The sequence below is a fragment of the Falco cherrug genome, chromosome 3, assembly GCF_023634085.1.
Source record: "Falco cherrug isolate bFalChe1 chromosome 3, bFalChe1.pri, whole genome shotgun sequence".
Classification (NCBI taxonomy): Eukaryota; Metazoa; Chordata; class Aves; order Falconiformes; family Falconidae; genus Falco; species Falco cherrug.
The window spans coordinates 105,660,444-105,679,096 of NC_073699.1; the positions used below are offsets into that span (position 1 = coordinate 105,660,444).

General features: G+C 56.7%; 1 protein-coding gene across 3 annotated transcripts in view; it reads left to right on the forward strand.

Moving 5' to 3' along the window:
- Positions 1-18,653, forward strand: part of AGRN (agrin) — a 129,015-nt gene that overhangs the window by 105,195 nt on the left and 5,167 nt on the right. For all 3 annotated transcript variants that reach the window (XM_027803262.2, XM_055704083.1, XM_055704084.1), the window contains 14 exons: positions 3,394-3,508; positions 3,851-3,970; positions 4,283-4,639; positions 5,874-6,066; positions 6,730-6,945; positions 7,212-7,441; positions 7,903-8,037; positions 8,203-8,299; positions 8,731-8,895; positions 9,691-9,802; positions 12,158-12,274; positions 12,584-12,773; positions 13,553-13,640; positions 18,216-18,440. In XM_027803262.2, the coding sequence (XP_027659063.2) occupies positions 3,394-3,508; positions 3,851-3,970; positions 4,283-4,639; positions 5,874-6,066; positions 6,730-6,945; positions 7,212-7,441; positions 7,903-8,037; positions 8,203-8,299; positions 8,731-8,895; positions 9,691-9,802; positions 12,158-12,274; positions 12,584-12,773; positions 13,553-13,640; positions 18,216-18,440 (2,360 nt within the window). The remainder of the gene's footprint in view (positions 1-3,393; positions 3,509-3,850; positions 3,971-4,282; positions 4,640-5,873; positions 6,067-6,729; positions 6,946-7,211; positions 7,442-7,902; positions 8,038-8,202; positions 8,300-8,730; positions 8,896-9,690; positions 9,803-12,157; positions 12,275-12,583; positions 12,774-13,552; positions 13,641-18,215; positions 18,441-18,653) is intronic.

An 18,653-nucleotide genomic window follows, 5' to 3' on the forward strand; every position in this document is an offset into this window, starting at 1 on the left:
TTTGCATTGACCTAGGGTCTGGCTAGGGTTTTTCTGGCCTCAGCAAAAGAAGAGAGGACCCTGCCCACCCCTGCCTGTGCTGTGGTGGGCAGACAGCTAAACCCCAAATATTCACCTCCAGAAGCAACTGGCTGAAGTGAGCAGGCTTTCTCTGAGCTGCTGCTCATCAGCAGGCTTGTCTGTTCCAGTGGCCGGGTTCCTACGGGAAGCCAGCCTGTGGCATGCTCACTGTGGCTGCTCAGGTGTTAACATGCATGCATGCACACAGCTCAGCCTCCTGAGCCTCTGCTTGACCCCAGCTTGTAGAAAATGAGGTGAAATGGGGATGTAACAAGGCAGGTATCACTCAGACTCCCCCACACAGCGGGCAATACAGCTGCATGAACCAGTGCTTCTCTTCCACTCCTGCTGCTCAGCAGGAGAGACAGGCAGCAAATCAACAGCTGTCAAGCCCGCTCTGGGGAAGGAGCCCTTCTCCCCATCCGCCTGCCCAGGCCCCTCTTCTGCCCCCCAGCTGCACTGCACATTGCAAGGCATTGCCCAGGCCGCATTCCCCGGACTGGGGAACACTTCTAGCACCCAGCCTGGCCTCCTCACTACAGCAGCAATGCCATATTCTGCTGGAAAAATCAGGCCAGGATTAGCACCCCTTACTTCCATCGCCAACGCCTTTGCCGCTGATGGAAGAGGGAAATCACAGGAATTTTCTTCCTCTGTGCTCACCCACTTCAACTAAGGGTAAGTTGCAGCGTGCTGCCAGGACATCTGCCTGCAGCAGAGCCAGGCAGCGGAGCTCCTGCTGCATCTTGGCTGTGTTTGGGCCCTGGTACTGCCACAAGAGCTGTGGTCAGTACCTGTGTCCTCGTCACCCTGAAATGGGAATCCCTGCCCACGGCAGCCCCCTGGGAGAGTGCCTGTATTCCTCCTGCCACACCTGCCCTGCGCTCCCGGCTCCCCTGCGGGTGGGCACTCAGGGGGGCAAGGGGAGATGTGGTGGAGGGCAGATGGCTGCAGGGAGGACTGTACTTACGCGGGGATCTCATTGGTCAGGTGGCTTGAAAACAAAGAAACAAGGACACTGAGAAGAGACAGACAGACAGAGACTGACAAACAACAGCTCAACAGAGGTGCCCTCCCAGGCAGGGTGCTAGGGCAGCAGGGGGTCGGAGGGTGCAAGATGCAGATTGATGGAGCCTGATCCAACACCCTGTCTCAGTGCCACGGAGCTGGGAATTAGCCCCGGGGGCTGCAGGAGCACATTGCTGAGGAAGGGTACCAAGCCAGACCGCAGTGGACCGAGAGTCTCCTGTTGGAGAAATACCCAGTCCAGGGGCTGAGGACCTCAGTCCACAGCTGTGTAGCAAGCCCTGCTCACCTGCCTGCTGCACTTCATTCCAGCCACACTGCCAAAGAGGGGACTGAGCGCTGCCTGCTTGCTGAGCGCTGCTCCCCGGGTGCGCAGTCTGTAGTACCCTGTGCCAACGCCACCCTCCGCAGCTGCAGATGCTCTGTCGTCCCAACCAGGGGAACCACCGTGGGTTTCCTCCTGCTTTGCCTTCTCACTCGCAATAGCTTCTGGGGAGGCAGTGGCCTGTCATAGCTGTCTGTCAAATCGGAGCACAGAGACCTATCTGCAAAACGTGTTGAGTACCTTGGAGGAGCATTGCATCATGTTGGGTCTGGTGGTTTTTTTTGAGATGGGCTTAACCTACAAAAGCTGGAAGTGAACATGGGTTATTGTCAGGGCCAATGCCTTTGTGGGGTGGGCACTTAAAAGAGTGTAAGGAAATGATGCACCAGTTCTAAAAGGTGCCCTCTGTGAATTTGTCCGATCGCTTTTTAATCTACATGTGTTATTAGCCTCTGCCACATGCTGTGTCTCAGTGGGTTCCATCCTTTGTTATGTTTTGGACCAAAAGTTATCCTTTCTCAGCTTGATCTTGGTGATGGAGCTGTTTAGATGAGAAGTTCTGCCTTAACACCCTGGATTTCCCAAAGTGTCCATACCTCCATGAAGAGCCCTTAGGCAAAAATGTATCCAAAACCCCTTTGCCCCCCCAGTTCAGCTACACAACTTGGGAAGCTGCTTGTGTAAACTCAAGTCTCCCACCTTTAGGAAGAACTCCCCTGCATTGCCAGCTCCTGGAGTAGGCGGACTTTGCGTGGCGATGTGTGTACATATGGGTATGCCAAGGAAGCACTGGATGGGGTAGCAACATTCTACTGTAGCCTGCAGTGTGGCACAGCAAATACAAAGCATCTTTGCAAGGAGATTAACATATTCAGAGCTGGTTCCAAGCTGCACTTAGAAGTTGGCAAGCCCTTGGTACAGTCATATAAGCAGATGTGTGCCTGGCATATGGACCATATGGTTCATGCAGTTCTGTATCACAATAGCAATATTTCCCAATACAACAGTGACTTCTATCCGAGGATACAAACACGCACACGAAAGCTTCATTCACACGTTCGTGCATTCTCCCCTCCCCAGCAAGGCAAGAGACGCTGCTGGCTTCTGTCTTCCCAGGCTGGGGGAAATGAAGGCATGGCACAGGCACATGGCTGGGCTGAGGGTTCCTGCCCCAGCCCCGTGCTGCAGAGACCTGTTGTCCCCGTGCAACGTGCCTGCAAATGCCCATGGATGCGATATGCTCCTTTACCCCTCTGAGATCACTGTGCCCGAATTTATAGGAGGAGGCTATACCGTGAGACCATTAGTCAGTTAATTACTTTCTTTTCTGCCTTTGCCGTGAAGCCGAGGGAGGGAAGCGGTGGCCTCTAGCTGTGACAGCTGCTGGTCCGATGTGAGTCTGGAGAGGTAGCTAGCAGGGGTGTTACAGCCCCGACTTTCTGTAAGCCTTGGGCTGTCACTGTCTCCTTCGTGTGACTTCAGACAAATCCTGCAATGTCTGAGAGCCAAGTTTTAAAAGGCAGTCAGGTACTTAAAGATGCAGAATGGTGCTTTATGGGATTTTCCAAAGTGCCTAAGCAGGTTTACAGAGCTTTAGAAGAGATCACTAAGACTTAGATGCCACACAGTAAAAAATCCCTATATGAACTGCAAGGTGTCTCTGGTCTGGCTCTGTTCCATTCTTTTTCACAGCTATGGTGGGGATAGCTCGCCTTCCCCACACTATTTCGGGATCCTGTTCTTACCTTTTGACTGCGGGCCATAAAGAATAGGGACCGCCTGAAATGATTGCCCTGCACAACGGTGCCCTGTTCTCTGTGTGGTCAGTGGGATGTCTTGCAAAGGTTTGGATGCAAACCCCTGTGGGTTGAAACCAAGGAGACTCGGTGAGACTCAAGATCTTTTACTGAAAGGACAGATGTTCTAGGATCTCCCCATTAACTGGTTTGTTTATCTTTTCTCCTTCACCTCCGACCAACTAGCTGGATGAGCTTTTCCGCAATTCTGACGTTAAGAAGGATTTCAAGAGTATCCGTGTCCGAGACCTGGGGCAGAGCAGCGCTGTCCGTGTCATTGTGGAGTCCCACTTTGACCCAGGTAGGAGCCTTCCCGGTGCTGATGCACTGTGGCGTGTGCCTGAGGAGAGGGCAGGTGCTCCCAGTGGGGCTGCCGGCCTGAGAAACACATGTGCTGCGAGGAGCATGAAAGAACCTTATTAAAATTTGCTGGGGCTATGTCTTCTGTCCAGCAAAATCAACAGATGCTGTGAGAAGAGCTGGGAGGAGGTGCACCCTGAGCTGGTGCCTGGAGGGCTGGGAGCATTTTCCTAGGGAAAGGGATGACTCAGATATAACATAGGGAGGTCGTGAGAGGGAAACTTCTAGGTGAGCCTGCATCTTCACCCTTGCCTTTCTCCTTTCTCCTCCTGGCTACCATCAGCCACTTCCTACACAGCAGCTGACGTCCAAGGGGCGCTGCTGAAGCAGATCAAAGCTTCCAAGAAGAAGACCATCCTGGTGAAGAAGCCCCAGCAGGAGCACGTCAAATTCATGGACTTCGGTGAGCCCCCTCTGTCTGCGGTCAGTCCCCCTCTCTTGGTTTAGGCTTTCAAACGGGCAGGCTGGCTCCTCTGGTCTTGCCAGGGCCTTTCATCTGTAGCAGTAACCCATCAAATGCTTCCCCAGACGGTGCTGCCCGGAGCCAGGGCCCGGAGGTTAGTCCATGTACCTGGACTTGTTCTCAGCTCAGCCCAGGGGAGCGATCCGTCTGAGCCTCTGGCTGCCGTCTCGCCCCAAAAGCCCAAGCAACTTTCCCAGCCCGCAGGGAGGGTTGCACAGCGCGAGCCTCCACCTGCCCTTTGCTGTGTTCCAGACTGGATCCCCAGGCTCTTCACCACCACTGTGACCACAACCACGGCCACCACCATGGCACCTGCCACCACCCGGCGATACACCACGGCCGCTGCTGCCACCACAGTCCACGTCCTGCGCCCAGATGCCGCGGGCCAACCCAGCAGCAAGACGGCAGGAGCTGCAAGCACCAAGAGACCCACCTCCACCCTCCCGGCCACCACCCGGTGGAAGCCCACGCGCCAGCCCCCTGCCACGAAGAAACCCATGCGGCCCTGCGACTCTCACCCCTGCCTGCACGGTGGCACCTGCGAGGATGACGGGAAGGAATTCACCTGCAGCTGCCCAGCCGGCAAAGGGGGAGCCGTCTGTGAGAAACGTACGTGTCTCTGACCCCTGTCTGTCAGTAGTCCAGCAAACTGCATTGACTGCATGGTGATGGAGAGACACGGGGGCAGGTGTGAACCCAGCCCCATCACCAGCACTGGCACTGCACGTGCACCGGGCAGGAGGCACCACAGGGGCCAGTTTAACCGGCTCCCTTAGCTCTGCCATGAACAGGTTGTACATGCACCATGCATTGTAAGAGGCGAGCACGGCAAGGCTGCAGGGTAAGAAGGTGCTGGGAGCAGTTTCTTCTTGGCTCCACTTCTGCTGTACTAGTGCCCTCAAGCATGGAAATTGTGAGCTGCTGCTTTTTTATCTTGGCTCACGGCATTGTCACTCGCAGCTTCTACAGCTAGTAACTGCTGGCTGGCGTAACTGAGAGACAGGTACTAACTGTCCTCTTGAACACCAGGAGATGTGCGCCGATAATTCAGGCTCTATTTCCCGGTGCTCAGAGCTTCTTAGCAAACAGCTGCAGGCTGGCAGCACGCTTAACCAGAGCTGCTGTTATTTACTGTGAGCTCCCACTGGTAGTCTGGTGTCACGCCAGGGGCTCTGGGCATTGTGAGTCCTTATTCCTGAAAAGCTTTTCCCTAAAGCTTGAGCTGGAGTGCTCAAAGCTGCTACTATATGTAGGTGTCCAGCCTTATTAATTTTAATAGGGCTTGGCCTTCCAGATCCCTTGGAAAATCTCAGCTACAATAAATAAAAGCCTGGAGTGATGAATGTAAGTCTGTCATGTGGGATTCTGGAAGGGACAGGTAAAAATTATCCAGGGAGCTGGGAAGTTGAGTTACAGGGAACTGTGTGCGCAGCGGAGCTCAGCTGACGGCACAGGGGATGTGCTAGCTGGGCATGGAAAGGACCGACAGCTCTGGTCCTTACCTGGGAGGAGCTGGCGGGGACAGCACCCTGAAGCCAAGTGCTTGGGAAGCGGTACCACAGATCTCTAAAGCCTGGGAGCAATCTCTGGGGGGCATGCCACCATGGGAGGAGTTGGTTGCTACCATTATGAGTGTCTAGGAGGTGGTGACAGGGGATGGTTGCACAGGAGCATTGACCCAGAGAGGAGAGCAAGCTTCTTTCTGTCATTTCACAAAAGCTCTCTTTGTATGAGTAGGAAAATGTTCATGGGCTCATGTCTGGCCTTTATCTGCTCTCTGTCCTTCTATTTCCTCCTCTACTTCATCCCCTCTTCCTATCTCTACCCTCCCTGGCTCTTGCAGCTATCAGGTACTTCATCCCCAGCTTTGGTGGCAAGTCCTACCTGGCCTTCAAGATGATGAAGGCGTACCACACCGTGCGCATCGCCATGGAGTTCAGGACTGTGGAGCTTGGCGGGCTGCTGCTCTACAACGGGCAGAACCGCGGCAAAGACTTCATTTCCCTGGCGCTGGTTGGCAGCTATGTGGAGCTCAGGTGGGTGTGCTTCCCCTCAGCCCTGCAGGATGTGAAAGAAGCAGAGGAGCCGTTCTTGCCAGAATGGTCCTTGCAGAACACCAGGAGGGTGCTGGGCTCAAACTTGGAGGATAAGAAACAGTAGCATCAAGTGAACAAGAACAGGAGGAGCATTTTTTCCAATGCAATAGGAATACTAAGGGCACTCATTCTCCTTGACACTTTTCAAGGAAGTTAATTTGCTTATTTCAGTCTGAAAGCTAAAAGGTGTGGGAGGTTGATTTTTTTGAGGAAGTGAGAAGTCTTTTTTTTGGCGCTGTTTTTGTACTGGAAAAAGAAATGCAGAGGAAAAAAGAAATGCAGAGGAAAAAAGAAAGGGAAAACGGCCCCAGAAATGTGAACTGAAATGAATTTTCCAGTTCCACAAGCCAAAGGTGCAGATTTGGAGTAAGGCGAGGTGGAGGGCAGATCTCTGGAGGCTGCAAAGCCCAGAGGAGCTCTCAGGCGGTCAGTTGTGATGCTCAGCAGGGGATGGTGCATGCAGCCTGATCCAGAGCTGGGGAGGGAGGGGGGCTCCTGAGTGCTCCCAGCTCCTCCCTGGGATGCAGCAGCCCCTGTGCCATGGCACAGATGCCACCTTTGTGCAGGTGGCAGAAGACACAGGCCTCCCCTCTTCTGCTCCAGGTTTAACACTGGCTCCGGCACGGGCGTCATCACCAGCAAAGTCCGTGTTGAGCCTGGCAAGTGGCACCAGTTAGTGGTGAACCGCAACCGCCGCAGCGGCATGCTGTCTGTCGATGGGGAGCCCCACGTCAGCGGGGAGAGCCCGACGGGCACTGACGGGCTCAACCTTGACACGGACCTGTTCATCGGGGGAGCGCCGGAGGACCAAATGGCTGTGTGAGTGAGGGCACTGGGTGCTGCCCTGGGTGTCACAGCATCCGCTGCTGCTGCGGGCAGAGCATCTGTGGTGGCTGCAGCTCCCTGCCTGCCAGTAGGCTTCAGGCAGTGGCTGGAGGGTTGTTGTAGAGTGGGGCTTCTCTGGGCCGGGGGGGCCTCTGAATGCCCTGCTGGGAAGCGCAGCCTGACCCAGATGCTTGGAGGGCCTCTGCATTTTTGTCCTCGGGGGACAAAACCCCCACCCACTTTGTCCTCTGTCCTTGCAGGGTGGCAGATCGTACCACAGCTACAGCTGGCCTGAAGGGCTGCATCCGTCTCCTGGACGTGAACAACCAGATGTACGACCTGCGGGAGAAAGGCAGTGATGTGCTGTATGGCAGCGGGGTGGGCGAGTGTGGCAACGACCCCTGTCACCCCAACCCCTGTCACCATGGTGGCATCTGTCATGTCAAGGAGGCAGAGATGTTCCACTGCGAGTGTCTCTACACCTACACTGGTACGGGGAAGGGGCTGCAGAGCGAGCATTGCTGGGGCTCCTGATCCCGCTGCCTGGCCCTGAAGGTTCTCACAGCCCCTGGGGCTCGTGTTATGAGCTACAGCGGGGAGGGATGTGGTGTGGAGTGTCAGCAGTGCATTAGAGGAGGAAGAATAGGATGAAGCTGCATCCAGTCAAGTCAATACATTGAGAACGTAGACCTGTTCGTATGCACATAAGGCAAGGGCCAGGATCTGTTCTCATGCGCAAAAAAGTTTCCTCTTGCATTTTAGGGGCATAGTCTGGCAAGGGTATCATCTGCCATTTCTGGGGTCCGCTGAGGGGGGCTTCTTGAGTCATGGGAACCCAACTGATTCTGGCAGGGCATTGGGAGACATCAGAGACATTTGTCTCTGGCCAGATCGTGCCTGATGGCTGTTGGTTTGGGATGCTGAGCTGACAGACTGCCTTTTCTGCTGCAGGCCCGACGTGTGCCGATGAGAGGAATCCCTGTGACCCTACGCCCTGCCACGTCTCTGCCACCTGTCTGGTGCTGCCAGAGGGAGGTGCCTTGTGCACCTGTCCCATGGGCCGGGAAGGAGACTTCTGCGAGCTAGGTGGGATGGGAGCTGGCAGAGGAGTGGGTCTGGGGAAGGGGGTGGAACTGAAGGTGCTGATTTCCCCAGCCTGGGTGGCCAGGAGGCCTTGCCCACTGTGCCTCTGGGGCACTGGCTGAAGCTGCTCTGCCTCCTCTTCCTCACCATTCCCTCATTTGTGCCCAGTGACAGAGCAGGACCACACCATGCCCTTCCTCCCGGAGTTCAATGGCTTCTCCTACCTGGAGCTGAATGGGCTGCAGACCTTCGTTCCTGACCTGCAGTAAGTGCCAGGGAATGGGAGAGGGGCAGGCGAGTGCATCGTCTGCGTGGCTGGTTCGGGGGAGAGAGCTCAGGCTCTGAGCCTCGCCTGTCACACGCTGGCTCTCCCCAGGGGTCTTCCCTTTTGCCTGCTGGAGCTCTTTTCCAGAGGAGCTGGCATCGCCAGAATGCCTGCAGCCAGGCTGAGCCAGCACTGCGCCCCATGTGCTTGGCATTACAACAGGCGGGGTAAATGGGCACCACAAAGCACCATCTCGAATGTGGCAGACGTGCCTCTTGCCTGGCAAGGATGCCTTACAGGGGCGGCATCTCTCTGCCGTACCTGTAGTCCCAGGCAGGCAGAAGTGTTCCAAGGGCTTGGCACATGGGGCCAAGGGAAGAGAGTGCATGGGCAGCTGGATTGGAGAGTATCCATAATCCTTCTCTCCTCAGGGACAAAATGTCCATGGAAGTTGTTTTCCTGGCCAAGAACCCCAGTGGCATGATCTTCTACAATGGCCAGAAGACAGATGGCAAAGGGGACTTTGTCTCTCTGGGCTTACACGATGGCTACCTGGAGTACAGATACGACCTGGGCAAAGGGGCAGCTGTGCTCAGGTAGGATGGGCTGCAGGCTGTAGAGCTGCTCATCATGGGGACGTGGCAGCGGAGGCCTGAGGGACAGCCTTAGGTGTCCAGCACTGGCTTTGAGCTCCCCTCCCAGAAAATCATAGAGTCGGGTTGGATTGGTTGAGTAGGTTGGAAAAGACCTTTAAAAGCTTCAAGTCCAACCATTAACCCAGCACTGCCAAGCCCACCGCTGAACCATGTCCTCAAGCACTGCATCTCTGCATTTTTTAAACACCTCCAGGGATGTTGATGCCACCACCTCCCTGGGCAGCCTGTTCCAATGCTTGGCCACCCTTTCAGTGAAGAAATTTTTCCTAATGTCCAATCTAAATCTCCCCTGGCATAGCTTGAGGCCATTTCATCTTGTCCTGTCAATTGTTACCTGGTAGAAGAGACTGACCCCAGCTTGCTACAGCCGCCTTTCAGGTAGCTGTAGGGAGCAATGAGGGGTCCCTGAGTCTCCTCCAGACTAGACACCCCCAGTTCGTAAGGAACCCTGGGAGGCAGGGGGGGAGCAGACTTCATACTGGCCTTGGCTGTTTGCAGTAATGGTTTTTGGTCAGCTGTCCCTCTGTGGGACAGAGCAAAGCTGGGCCTGTCCCTGGCTTGTGCCTCTTTCCCAGGCTAATGCCGGGCTGGCTGTGAGCAGGGGCAGCCCAAGCTGGCCGGGCTGCGGTGGCCTGGGCAGCCCAAGGTGGTCAGGGGAGGTTTACAGTGCTGTGTTTGCAGGTGGTGGTGGCAGAGCTCTCACCCGTGTGTCTTCTCCTCCCTTCTTATCACCAGGAGCAAAGAGCAGGTTCCCCTCAACACCTGGATAAGTGTCCTGTTGGAGAGGAATGGGCGCAAAGGAGTAATGAGGATCAACAATGGCGAGAGGGTGATGGGAGAGTCACCGGTAAGCTGATGGGGCCAGGAGGGAGAGCCCTCTGGGCTTCCAGCCTTGCTCCTGTCATGTGTGACATGAGCTGAGAAGTTCCCAGGCTCAAGGGCACCCTGTGGTGCATGTCTTCAAGGGCAGAGGAGGAGAGGGCAAGACCTGAGGAGAAAAGGATGCTGCGGGGCAGAGCTTGCCCGCCTCTCTTAGCCGCTCTGCAGCCTGGTACCGGTGCTGTAGGACCGCAGCTGCGCGCTTCTCCCAGCTCTTCCCCCTCCTTGCCCCTTGCCACGCAGAGCTGCAGCGCCTTCGCCAGTGACACGCATGCCCTGACTCCTGGGGGCCTTGGTTTCAGGAATGTGTTCGATGGAGCCCCCCCTCACACACGTGCACACGCCCCTTGGCCTTTGTTTGCAGGTCCTCGACTGTCCTTGTCGGGGTCGGTACCCAAGGCCCCCTGGCAGCCCGGGCTGCCGCCGTGTTGGCCCGTGGGGGTATCAGCCGGTGCCCTTGATGCTGGGTGCAGAGCTCAGCGGGAGGAGGTCACGGGGCAGTAGAAGCCCCGTTGCACTGTTGCTGCGGAACCCGTCAGTGCCTTCTCTCCTCTGTTTCCCAGCTGGCAGCCTACCTCTCTGACTTCTCCCTGTGCCCTGTCCCCTCTGCACTTCTGTCTCTGCACGAACAGCAGTTCCCTGGGTGTCATGGCAGGGCCGCTGGCCTTCCTTTCATCCACCTTTCCAGCAGGGAAACTGGTAATGCAGAAAAAGCCCCATCTGCTGCTGAACTCTTCCCTGAGATCCACATCATTCCTGCAAAAGAAGGGATTTCTTCCTCCCTTCACTCTCAGTGTCTCAAGCTTCTCTCCAGGCGAAGGCTACCCCGGCTGGCAGCGGCCCCTCCTGTTGCCTTCTCCAGCTCCCCTTCCCCTTCCCTGGATACCCCAGGCACTGGCTGCTGCAGTGGTCTTGCAGCCCCGCGTGTTACAATGTTACCCACTGATCTTCCTTTTTTCTCTCTCTCTTTCTCTCTCTCCCTTTGATTTTCATTCGTATTTTTCCCTCCCCTGCTGTCTGGATCCCAGAAATCCCGTAAGGTAAAGATAAGTATGACCCACTGCACCTCCATCTCATTTGCCATTGGCACGTTGTTCTTTTTCGTTTTCCATTCAGATCTCAGTGTCTCACCCACTCCCCTTCCCATCTGACCAAGCAGCTGTAGGATCTCTGTAGATTAGAGACACTTGTATCCTCTCCCATCATTAATTTCCAGCCAGTTACAGCATTTCAATTAATCTGGTCATGTTTCTTGTGTTAACTCCACAAAGCATTAGCTAGTGATTCATATAACTGCATCTTTGCCTCGCTGCTGTGCCTCGGGCTCCATCCCAGGTGCTCGGGAAGGGACATCGCTTCTGTTGTGTGCCAAGTGAACCATGTGGCTGAAGACTCACCTGGACTTTCTGTGCTGTGCAGTTGGGGCTGCAGGGTGACAGCAAGGAGGGAGCCTTTCTCCTCCAAACACACAGCCACGTGAGATGCAGGAGAACCTCCTCTAGCCATGTGCTGTAGGGGACCTGTAGCAGCTGGATGAATCCAAGCTAAATCCCTCCGGTATGCGTTTGGGTTTAAGCATTAGCCCTGGTGAGAGGGAAGCAATATTTGTTTACTTGGTTTTGGGAGCCACGCAGAACTGGAGGCCTCCACACCTGAGAGCATCTCCCCAAAATTAAATTCTCAGAAAATCTTTTCCTTGCGTGCCTGTTGGCAGGCAAGACCTTGCAGCTTGGCATGAGGAGGTTCACTGGAGGCCCGTTTCTCCCAGCACCCTTTAGACAGCCTGTTTGGTGCCAGATCCATGGAGCTCATCGCCTCCCTGTGCTCGGCACCGGCTCGTGCCGGCAGTGCTGTGGCTGGTGACCAGCCGTAGGTCCCGGTGGCAGGGCAGGGAAGGGCTGCAGGGCGTGCGGGACAGCTGGACTGGGGCAGTCCAGGGAACGGAGGAGGTGCAGATGTGGTCCCAAGCGGGATGCAGAGCCTAGCCTGCCTCTCCCTGCCTGGCCCACCTCCTGCCTGCCTGCCCTCGGGCAGGGCTGTCCTGCCCAGCCCCTGCAGAGGTGCCTGCAGCAGCCTTGCTGCAGGACACAGTCCGTGCCTTGAGGGAAGAAGGCAGTGAGTGGGGGAGCGCGGGGGGCAGGTGGCTGTTGCTTTCTTTCCCACCAGCCCGGCTTCTGGCTGTGCACGGGTGCCTGCTCCGCCTGCAGTGCTGCCCTGCTTGCAGCATCCTTTAGTCCCCGCGGAGCTGGGCCAAGTGCCCTGCTTGCAGCTTAGGGATAGCCTGGTGTCTTCTCCATGTCACCTTCTCCCCTGTCCTCCCCAGGTGCCTCACACCTTCCTGAACCTGAAGGAGCCGTTTTATGTTGGGGGAGCCCCTGATTTCAGCAAGCTAGCTCGAGCAGCCGCCATCTCCACCAGCTTCGATGGAGCTGTGCAGAGGGTAAGGCCTGACTGGGTGGCCCAGGGCAGGTGTCTGGCTGGGAGACGTGCCACCTGCATTGGCACCGCTAAAGGAGAGCAAGGACGAGCCTGGGTGGGCTGCCCCAGCCTGTGGGCCCATGTGCATGGGGGTACACCCAGTTGAAAAGGGGCAGAAGGGGAGATGGGCATGCATTACAGGAACACATGGGTCTGGCTTCCCATCTCCTCCTCCCCCCGAGGATATTGGCCTCTGTCCCCCCGCCAGCGCCGTGGAGAGGTGGGGCGGTGAACCCTGACCCTTGGGCTTCTTCTTGCTTATATCTGCCAGATCTCCATCAAGGGAGTGCCTGTGCTGAAGGAGCAGAACATCCGCAGCGCCATTGAGATCTCCCCCTTCCGAGGCCACCCCTGTACCCAGAAACCCAATCCTTGCCAGAACGGAGGCACTTGCAGCCCCCGGCTAGAGAGCTATGAGTGTGCCTGCCAGAGGGGCTTCTCTGGAGCTCACTGTGAGAAAGGTGAGGCTGCCAGGGTGGGGCTGGACGTGGACCCTCATCCACTAGCCAGACACGGCACTGAAACTGCTGGATGATTAGCTGGTGGCAGCAGGACAGCACACGGCTTGGGCCGAGCCTGGGGTCTTGTCCTTGTTGTGGCTGCTGGGAGGAACCCAGGGGAGACAAGCGGTGGCATTCGCAGGTTGGTGCTGTGGTGCAGCTGTGAAGTCGGGGCTATGTCGTTTCTCAGAAATGCAGGCGTTACACTGTATGCAGCAGGGCAAATGCTGCTGCCCACAGGTAGATCACCCAGCCCTGTCACCTCCTCCCGTCAGTGCACTGCGATCCTGTCTCATGTTGCTGTGCTCGGGGGGAGCAGCCTGGGGCCGGGAAATGTGGTTTGGTGCTGTAGCAGATTCACCTGGAGGGCCAGCGCAGCGCCTAGCTGTCTCCAGATCAGGGTTTCTTTCCTACGACCTCCCTGAGTTTAGCACCTGGGCCAGCACCAAGCCCCCGGGTTCCTCCCCAGCTTCAGCCAGGAAGCCAACAAGGCTGCAGATTCCATGGCAGCTGGCTGCAAAACAGGGAGATTGTCTGGACTCATGGGCTCTAAAGCCACAGTAAAGCTTTCCAGGGGCTTGCTCAGAGTGCCACAGTGCTGATGCGCTCCAAGGGATGGCAGGTTTGTGCATGCCTTCGTCCTGTTAGGATTGCGCAGTGTAAAGGGGGATTTTCCTAGTCTCTGAGGATGGACAGGCCATGCTACGTTGCCTGACAGCTCTTCTTTTTCCCACCTCCAGTGATCATTGAGAAGGCTGCTGGAGATGCAGAGGCCATTGCTTTTGATGGTAGGACATACATGGAGTACCACAATGCCGTGACGAAGAGGTAACTTGGCTGCTGAGCTGAACCAAGGACAAGAGAAGGAGTTAGGGCTGTTGGCAGGAGGAGGAGCTAGGGCTGAAGTCCGAGTGCAGCACTCAGAGGGGAGCAAGGCAAACTGGGGCTGTGAGCCATCACTTCCAGCCCTCACCCCTGAAGGAGCCTTGCTGGCAGAGGGCTTTCCCCACAATGGCAGTGCCTGGCCAGCTTCAGGTCTGGCTGCTCTCGTTCTGCAGCGTGTGTGCCACGTTCTGCGTTAGCAGAGTCTGGTTTGGAAGTGGGATGAAGCTGGCTGAGTGCAGCCCATGAAGGTGGTTAATGTGGCCCATGCCCTGCTCCTGGTCGTTGCCATTCTTTGCCCGCGTGCTCAGGAGCAGGTTGTGGGCTGGGTGAGCTGTGCTGAGGGGAGAGGTGTTCTGCCTGCCAGGTCCTTTGTCTCCCTGGCTGCACAGCAAGGGATGGGCTGTCGCTGCTGCAGGGACTGTCGAGCCTTCTCCAGCATCTGCTCGACCCTGACTCCCGGGGCTAGGAGTACGTGTTTAGGTGCTGTGGTTTCTGTGGCTGTACTGGTCCCTGGGGCTTCTCTCTCCAGGTGAGCAGGGCTTGCTACACAGCTGTGGACTGAGGTCCTCAGCCCCTGGACTGGGTATTTCTCCAACAGGAGACTCTCGGTCCACTGCGGTCTGGCTTGGTACCCTTCCTCAGCAATGTGCTCCTGCAGCCCCCGGGGCTAATTCCCAGCTCCGTGGCACTGAGACAGGGTGTTGGATCAGGCTCCATCAATCTGCATCTTGCACCCTCCGACCCCCTGCTGCCCTAGCACCCTGCCTGGGAGGGCACCTCTGTTGAGCTGTTGTTTGTCGGTCTCTGTCTGTCTGTCTCTTCTCAGTGTCCTTGTTTCTTTGTTTTCAAGCCACCTGACCAATGAGATCCCCGCGTAAGTACAGTCCTCCCTGCAGCCATCTGCCCTCCACCACATCTCCCCTTGCCCCCCTGAGTGCCCACCCGCAGGGGAGCCGGGAGCGCAGGGCAGGTGTGGCAGGAGGAATACAGGCACTCTCCCAGGGGGTTGCCATGGGCAGGGATTCCCGTTTCAGGGTGACGAGGACACAGGTACTGACCACAGCTCTTGTGGCAGTACCAGGGCCCAAACACAGCCAAGATGCAGCAGGAGCTCCGCTGCCTGGCTCTGCAGCAGGCAGATGTCCTGGCAGCACGCTGCAACTTACCCTTAGTTGAAGTGGGTGAGCACAGAGGAAGAAAATTCCTGTGATTTCCCTCTTCCATCAGCGGCAAAGGCGTTGGCGATGGAAGTAAGGGGTGCTAATCCTGGCCTGATTTTTCCAGCAGAATATGGCATTGCTGCTGTAGTGAGGAGGCCAGGCTGGGTGCTAGAAGTGTTCCCCAGTCCGGGGAATGCGGCCTGGGCAATGCCTTGCAATGTGCAGTGCAGCTGGGGGGCAGAAGAGGGGCCTGGGCAGGCGGATGGGGAGAAGGGCTCCTTCCCCAGAGCGGGCTTGACAGCTGTTGATTTGCTGCCTGTCTCTCCTGCTGTAGCAGCAGGAGTGGAAGAGAAGCACTGGTTCATGCAGCTGTATTGCCCGCTGTGTGGGGGAGTCTGAGTGATACCTGCCTTGTTACATCCCCATTTCACCTCATTTTCTACAAGCTGGGGTCAGGCAGAGGCTCAGGAGGCTGAGCTGTGTGCATGCATGCATGTTAACACCTGAGGAGCCACAGAGCCCATCTCCTGCATGTTCATGACGGTTTGGGAGGTGCTGTGGTGTTTTGGAAAGGGCTTTTTAGGAGCCAAGTATCCTCCTGAGCTAGACAGTGCCCTATAGCCACGAGGGGCATGTAGCGGCCTGCACGACTACTCTGCCACGTGGCAGAGTGCCCAGCTGTCCCTCTGTGCAGACATGAGCCACATCCCTGCAGATGAGCAGAAACCTGCTACCTTTGTGTCCTGCCTCTCCCAGTGCTCTGCAAAGGGAAGGTCACCGTTCCCAGCCTTGTTCCGGCCCAAGCCAGCCTATTTTGGCTGTGCATGCCCCATCCTGCAAGAGAGCTTAGCACTTCTCCCCAGATCCCTCTGCTGGGACTTGGCCGCAGCACTCAGTGGCCCTGCCAGGACCAAAGGACCCATTGGGCTGCCCATAAAAAGTAGTTTCTTCTGCCTCCAGGCAGACACCAGGGTGTGCCTTGGGCAGGACTAACGTCCCAATTGCTTCTCTGGGCTCTGCTGGCCATGACATGCCCATACTTTTTTTTTTTTTTTTTCCTGTGAACATACATTTTTATATATACGTCTTGTTGGAGCTGATTGTAATGCCAGCCTGTAGCCCCTAACACCCCCAGGCAGTGCCAGCAGGACAGCTGGAGTCCTGGGTTTCCCCTTCTCCATGCACGTCCCACTGCCCAAGTGCCCCAAGGCTGACTCAGAGGCCTTGTGTGACCCTATCTAGCTCGGTGGGGGCCTGCTCTGTGGCGTCCCCAAGAACCAGCCTGAGACCTGCCTGAAGATCTGCCCAGGAAGGGGTCCTGGTGCAGGGCCATGGACCAAAAGCTCCGTTCCCCCAGCAGCGCTTCCCTCTGTCCTGCCAGTAGGGCAGCAGGGGTGACTGGCAGGAGCACTGATCGCCCTGCCCGGGGGAGCATTGCAGAGACCCTGCCCGGTGGGACAGGGCTGCATTCTCGTTGGCATTATTATGCTCAGCCTGGCTAAGCAACAACTTGGAAACTTGTCTCACTGGCTTGAGGAAACGCAGCCCCAGGGACGGTGGCTGAGGCTTCCTGCTCGTGCTGGGTGGTTTTCTCAGCTTGAGCGTCGTGTAGGGTGAAGAGCTGTTGCAGTTGAGCGGGGCTGTTCCCTGTCTGTGAGCGGGGTGGGAGGGAAGGGTCTCCTCTGCTGTCCTGCGCTTATCGCATGCTCCCCTTTCTTCCTGCATCTAAGTCCCGAAGCGCTGGACTATCCTGTGGAGCCCAGGTGAGTCTGTGCCAGGCTTTCAGCTCGTGTGTCTCGTGCTCTGCTGTTGCTGCATCAGCATGTCTCTGTCCCCCTGCGTGTTCTGTGTGTCCATACCCTTGGCTTTTTATTTATAAGGGATACAGCTCTGCAGGTGATGGGAGTAAACATGAAGGAAGCCCTGTCTCTCCAAGCATAGGAACAGCAGCTCCTGTGTGGCTGCAGCTCTGCCCCTTGCTCTTGGGGACTAGACAGCAAATAGCTGCAAGTGAGGGGAGAGGCCAAGCTGCCTTGACAATACAGCAGGCTGCATGCAGAGCCCTTGTCCAGCCCTTTGGGCACAGTGTCCCTTGGGAATAAAAAGCTGTCTGTGTTGCCCGTGTTGTCTGGTCTGTGTGTGCACATGTGTCAGCAGTGTGTCTCAGAGCATCCCAGGAGAGTGGATGGTGACTCCATATGGCAACTTCACCTGTCACCAGGAGCCTTTTGCCTGTTCCAAAAGGGACTGAGCAAAGATGGGGATGCCAATGTGGGAGAAACCCTGTCCTCCCTTCATTCCTCCCTTGGGAAAAGACACTGCATCTAGGAGTAAGAAGGCTTTGCTGCCTCTGTGGACAGTCTCCAACCCCTTCAAACCACAGGGTGCTCATCGTCTCACAGTCCCCAGCCTTGGGTTCCCGTGTGGCTTTTGTCAAGCAGAGGCAGCAGTAGAGCACGTACCTCTGAGGCTGGTGGCTGTGTGGTGATGGCGTGGGGAGCGGTGGTCCCCAGGCACCCCAGCTCTGCTTGCACCTTGGATGCCTGCCAGCAGGATAGTGAAATGGTGCTTGACCCCAGCACAGCTGCTGGTCGCAGCCCTCCCCATGTGGCCAACAGAGCCCCCTTTGTTCTGACCTCTCTCAAATCAGAGGCAGCTCTGTGGGGAAAACCCTTCTGCTGGCCAGACTGGGGCCAGCCTGGTGCTGTTGACCAACCCACATAACCCTGCTCTTCCTTCAGCATCTGCATATGAGGAGGCAAAACCAAGACTTGCGTATCGCAGCTTGCAGGGGTTGATGTACATGAACTTTATGCTTAGGGAGGGCAAAAGCAAGGGGCAATAGCCCCAGACTGTGTCTTTAAAGGTTCAAGCTGGATGTAGGGGGAAACACTTCATGCCCAGGAGAACGGTGCAGCCCCCTCTCAGGTCAGCAGGAGGATGAAGGAGCTCCAGTCCCCGTGTTCCCAAGCTCAGCTGGGCAGAGCCACAGCTGCCCTTGTCTAGCAGTGGTGCTGCTCTGAGCAGGAGCTGGGTTAGAGACCTCCAGAGGGCCATTGCTTTGATCCTGTGGCATGGTTTAGAGCGTTCCATCTGCTCCCCCTGCCATGCGCCAGGCCGCCTGAGCAGGCTTGGGATGTTGCAAAGGCCGCGACCCCTCAAGTGCAGCAGGTAGGGACTGAGACCCCGTGCATAGCCCGATGCCAAAGGTTGATTGAAGGTTACCCTCAGCAGGTGAGCTAGTTGACTGGGAACAGCAGAGAAGGCTGCTCTGAGGAGCTGCCTGCCTGCCTGTTGCTTTTGTAGCCATGTCTTTAACTCCGCTCTGTCTTCTTCCCTGCTCCCATCTGCCCTGCAGCGAGAAGGCCCTGCAATCCAACCACTTCGAACTAAGCATCAAAACAGAAGCCACTCAGGGGCTGATCCTGTGGAGCGGGAAGGGGCTGGAGCGATCAGACTACATCGCCCTCGCCATAGTGGATGGCTTTGTACAGATGACCTACGACCTCGGCTCCAAGCCTGTCATCCTACGATCCACGGTCCCAGTCAACACCAACCAGTGGATTCACATCAAAGCGTACAGGTGTGAAGGCTGGCAGGAGGGGGGAGCAGGGCCGTGGCAGGCTGCTGTGGGATGGGCAAGCTGGGAACTAGGGAGCCTGAGTCATGGCCGTGGCTCCGTGCCCTGTGATCCCCGAGGGTCACTCCTCTTCTTGGATAATAATAGAGGAGAGGCATGTGGGCAGTGCTGCGCTGGAGGGGTGCGTGTTGTGGCACGCCTGGAAATGTCAAAGGG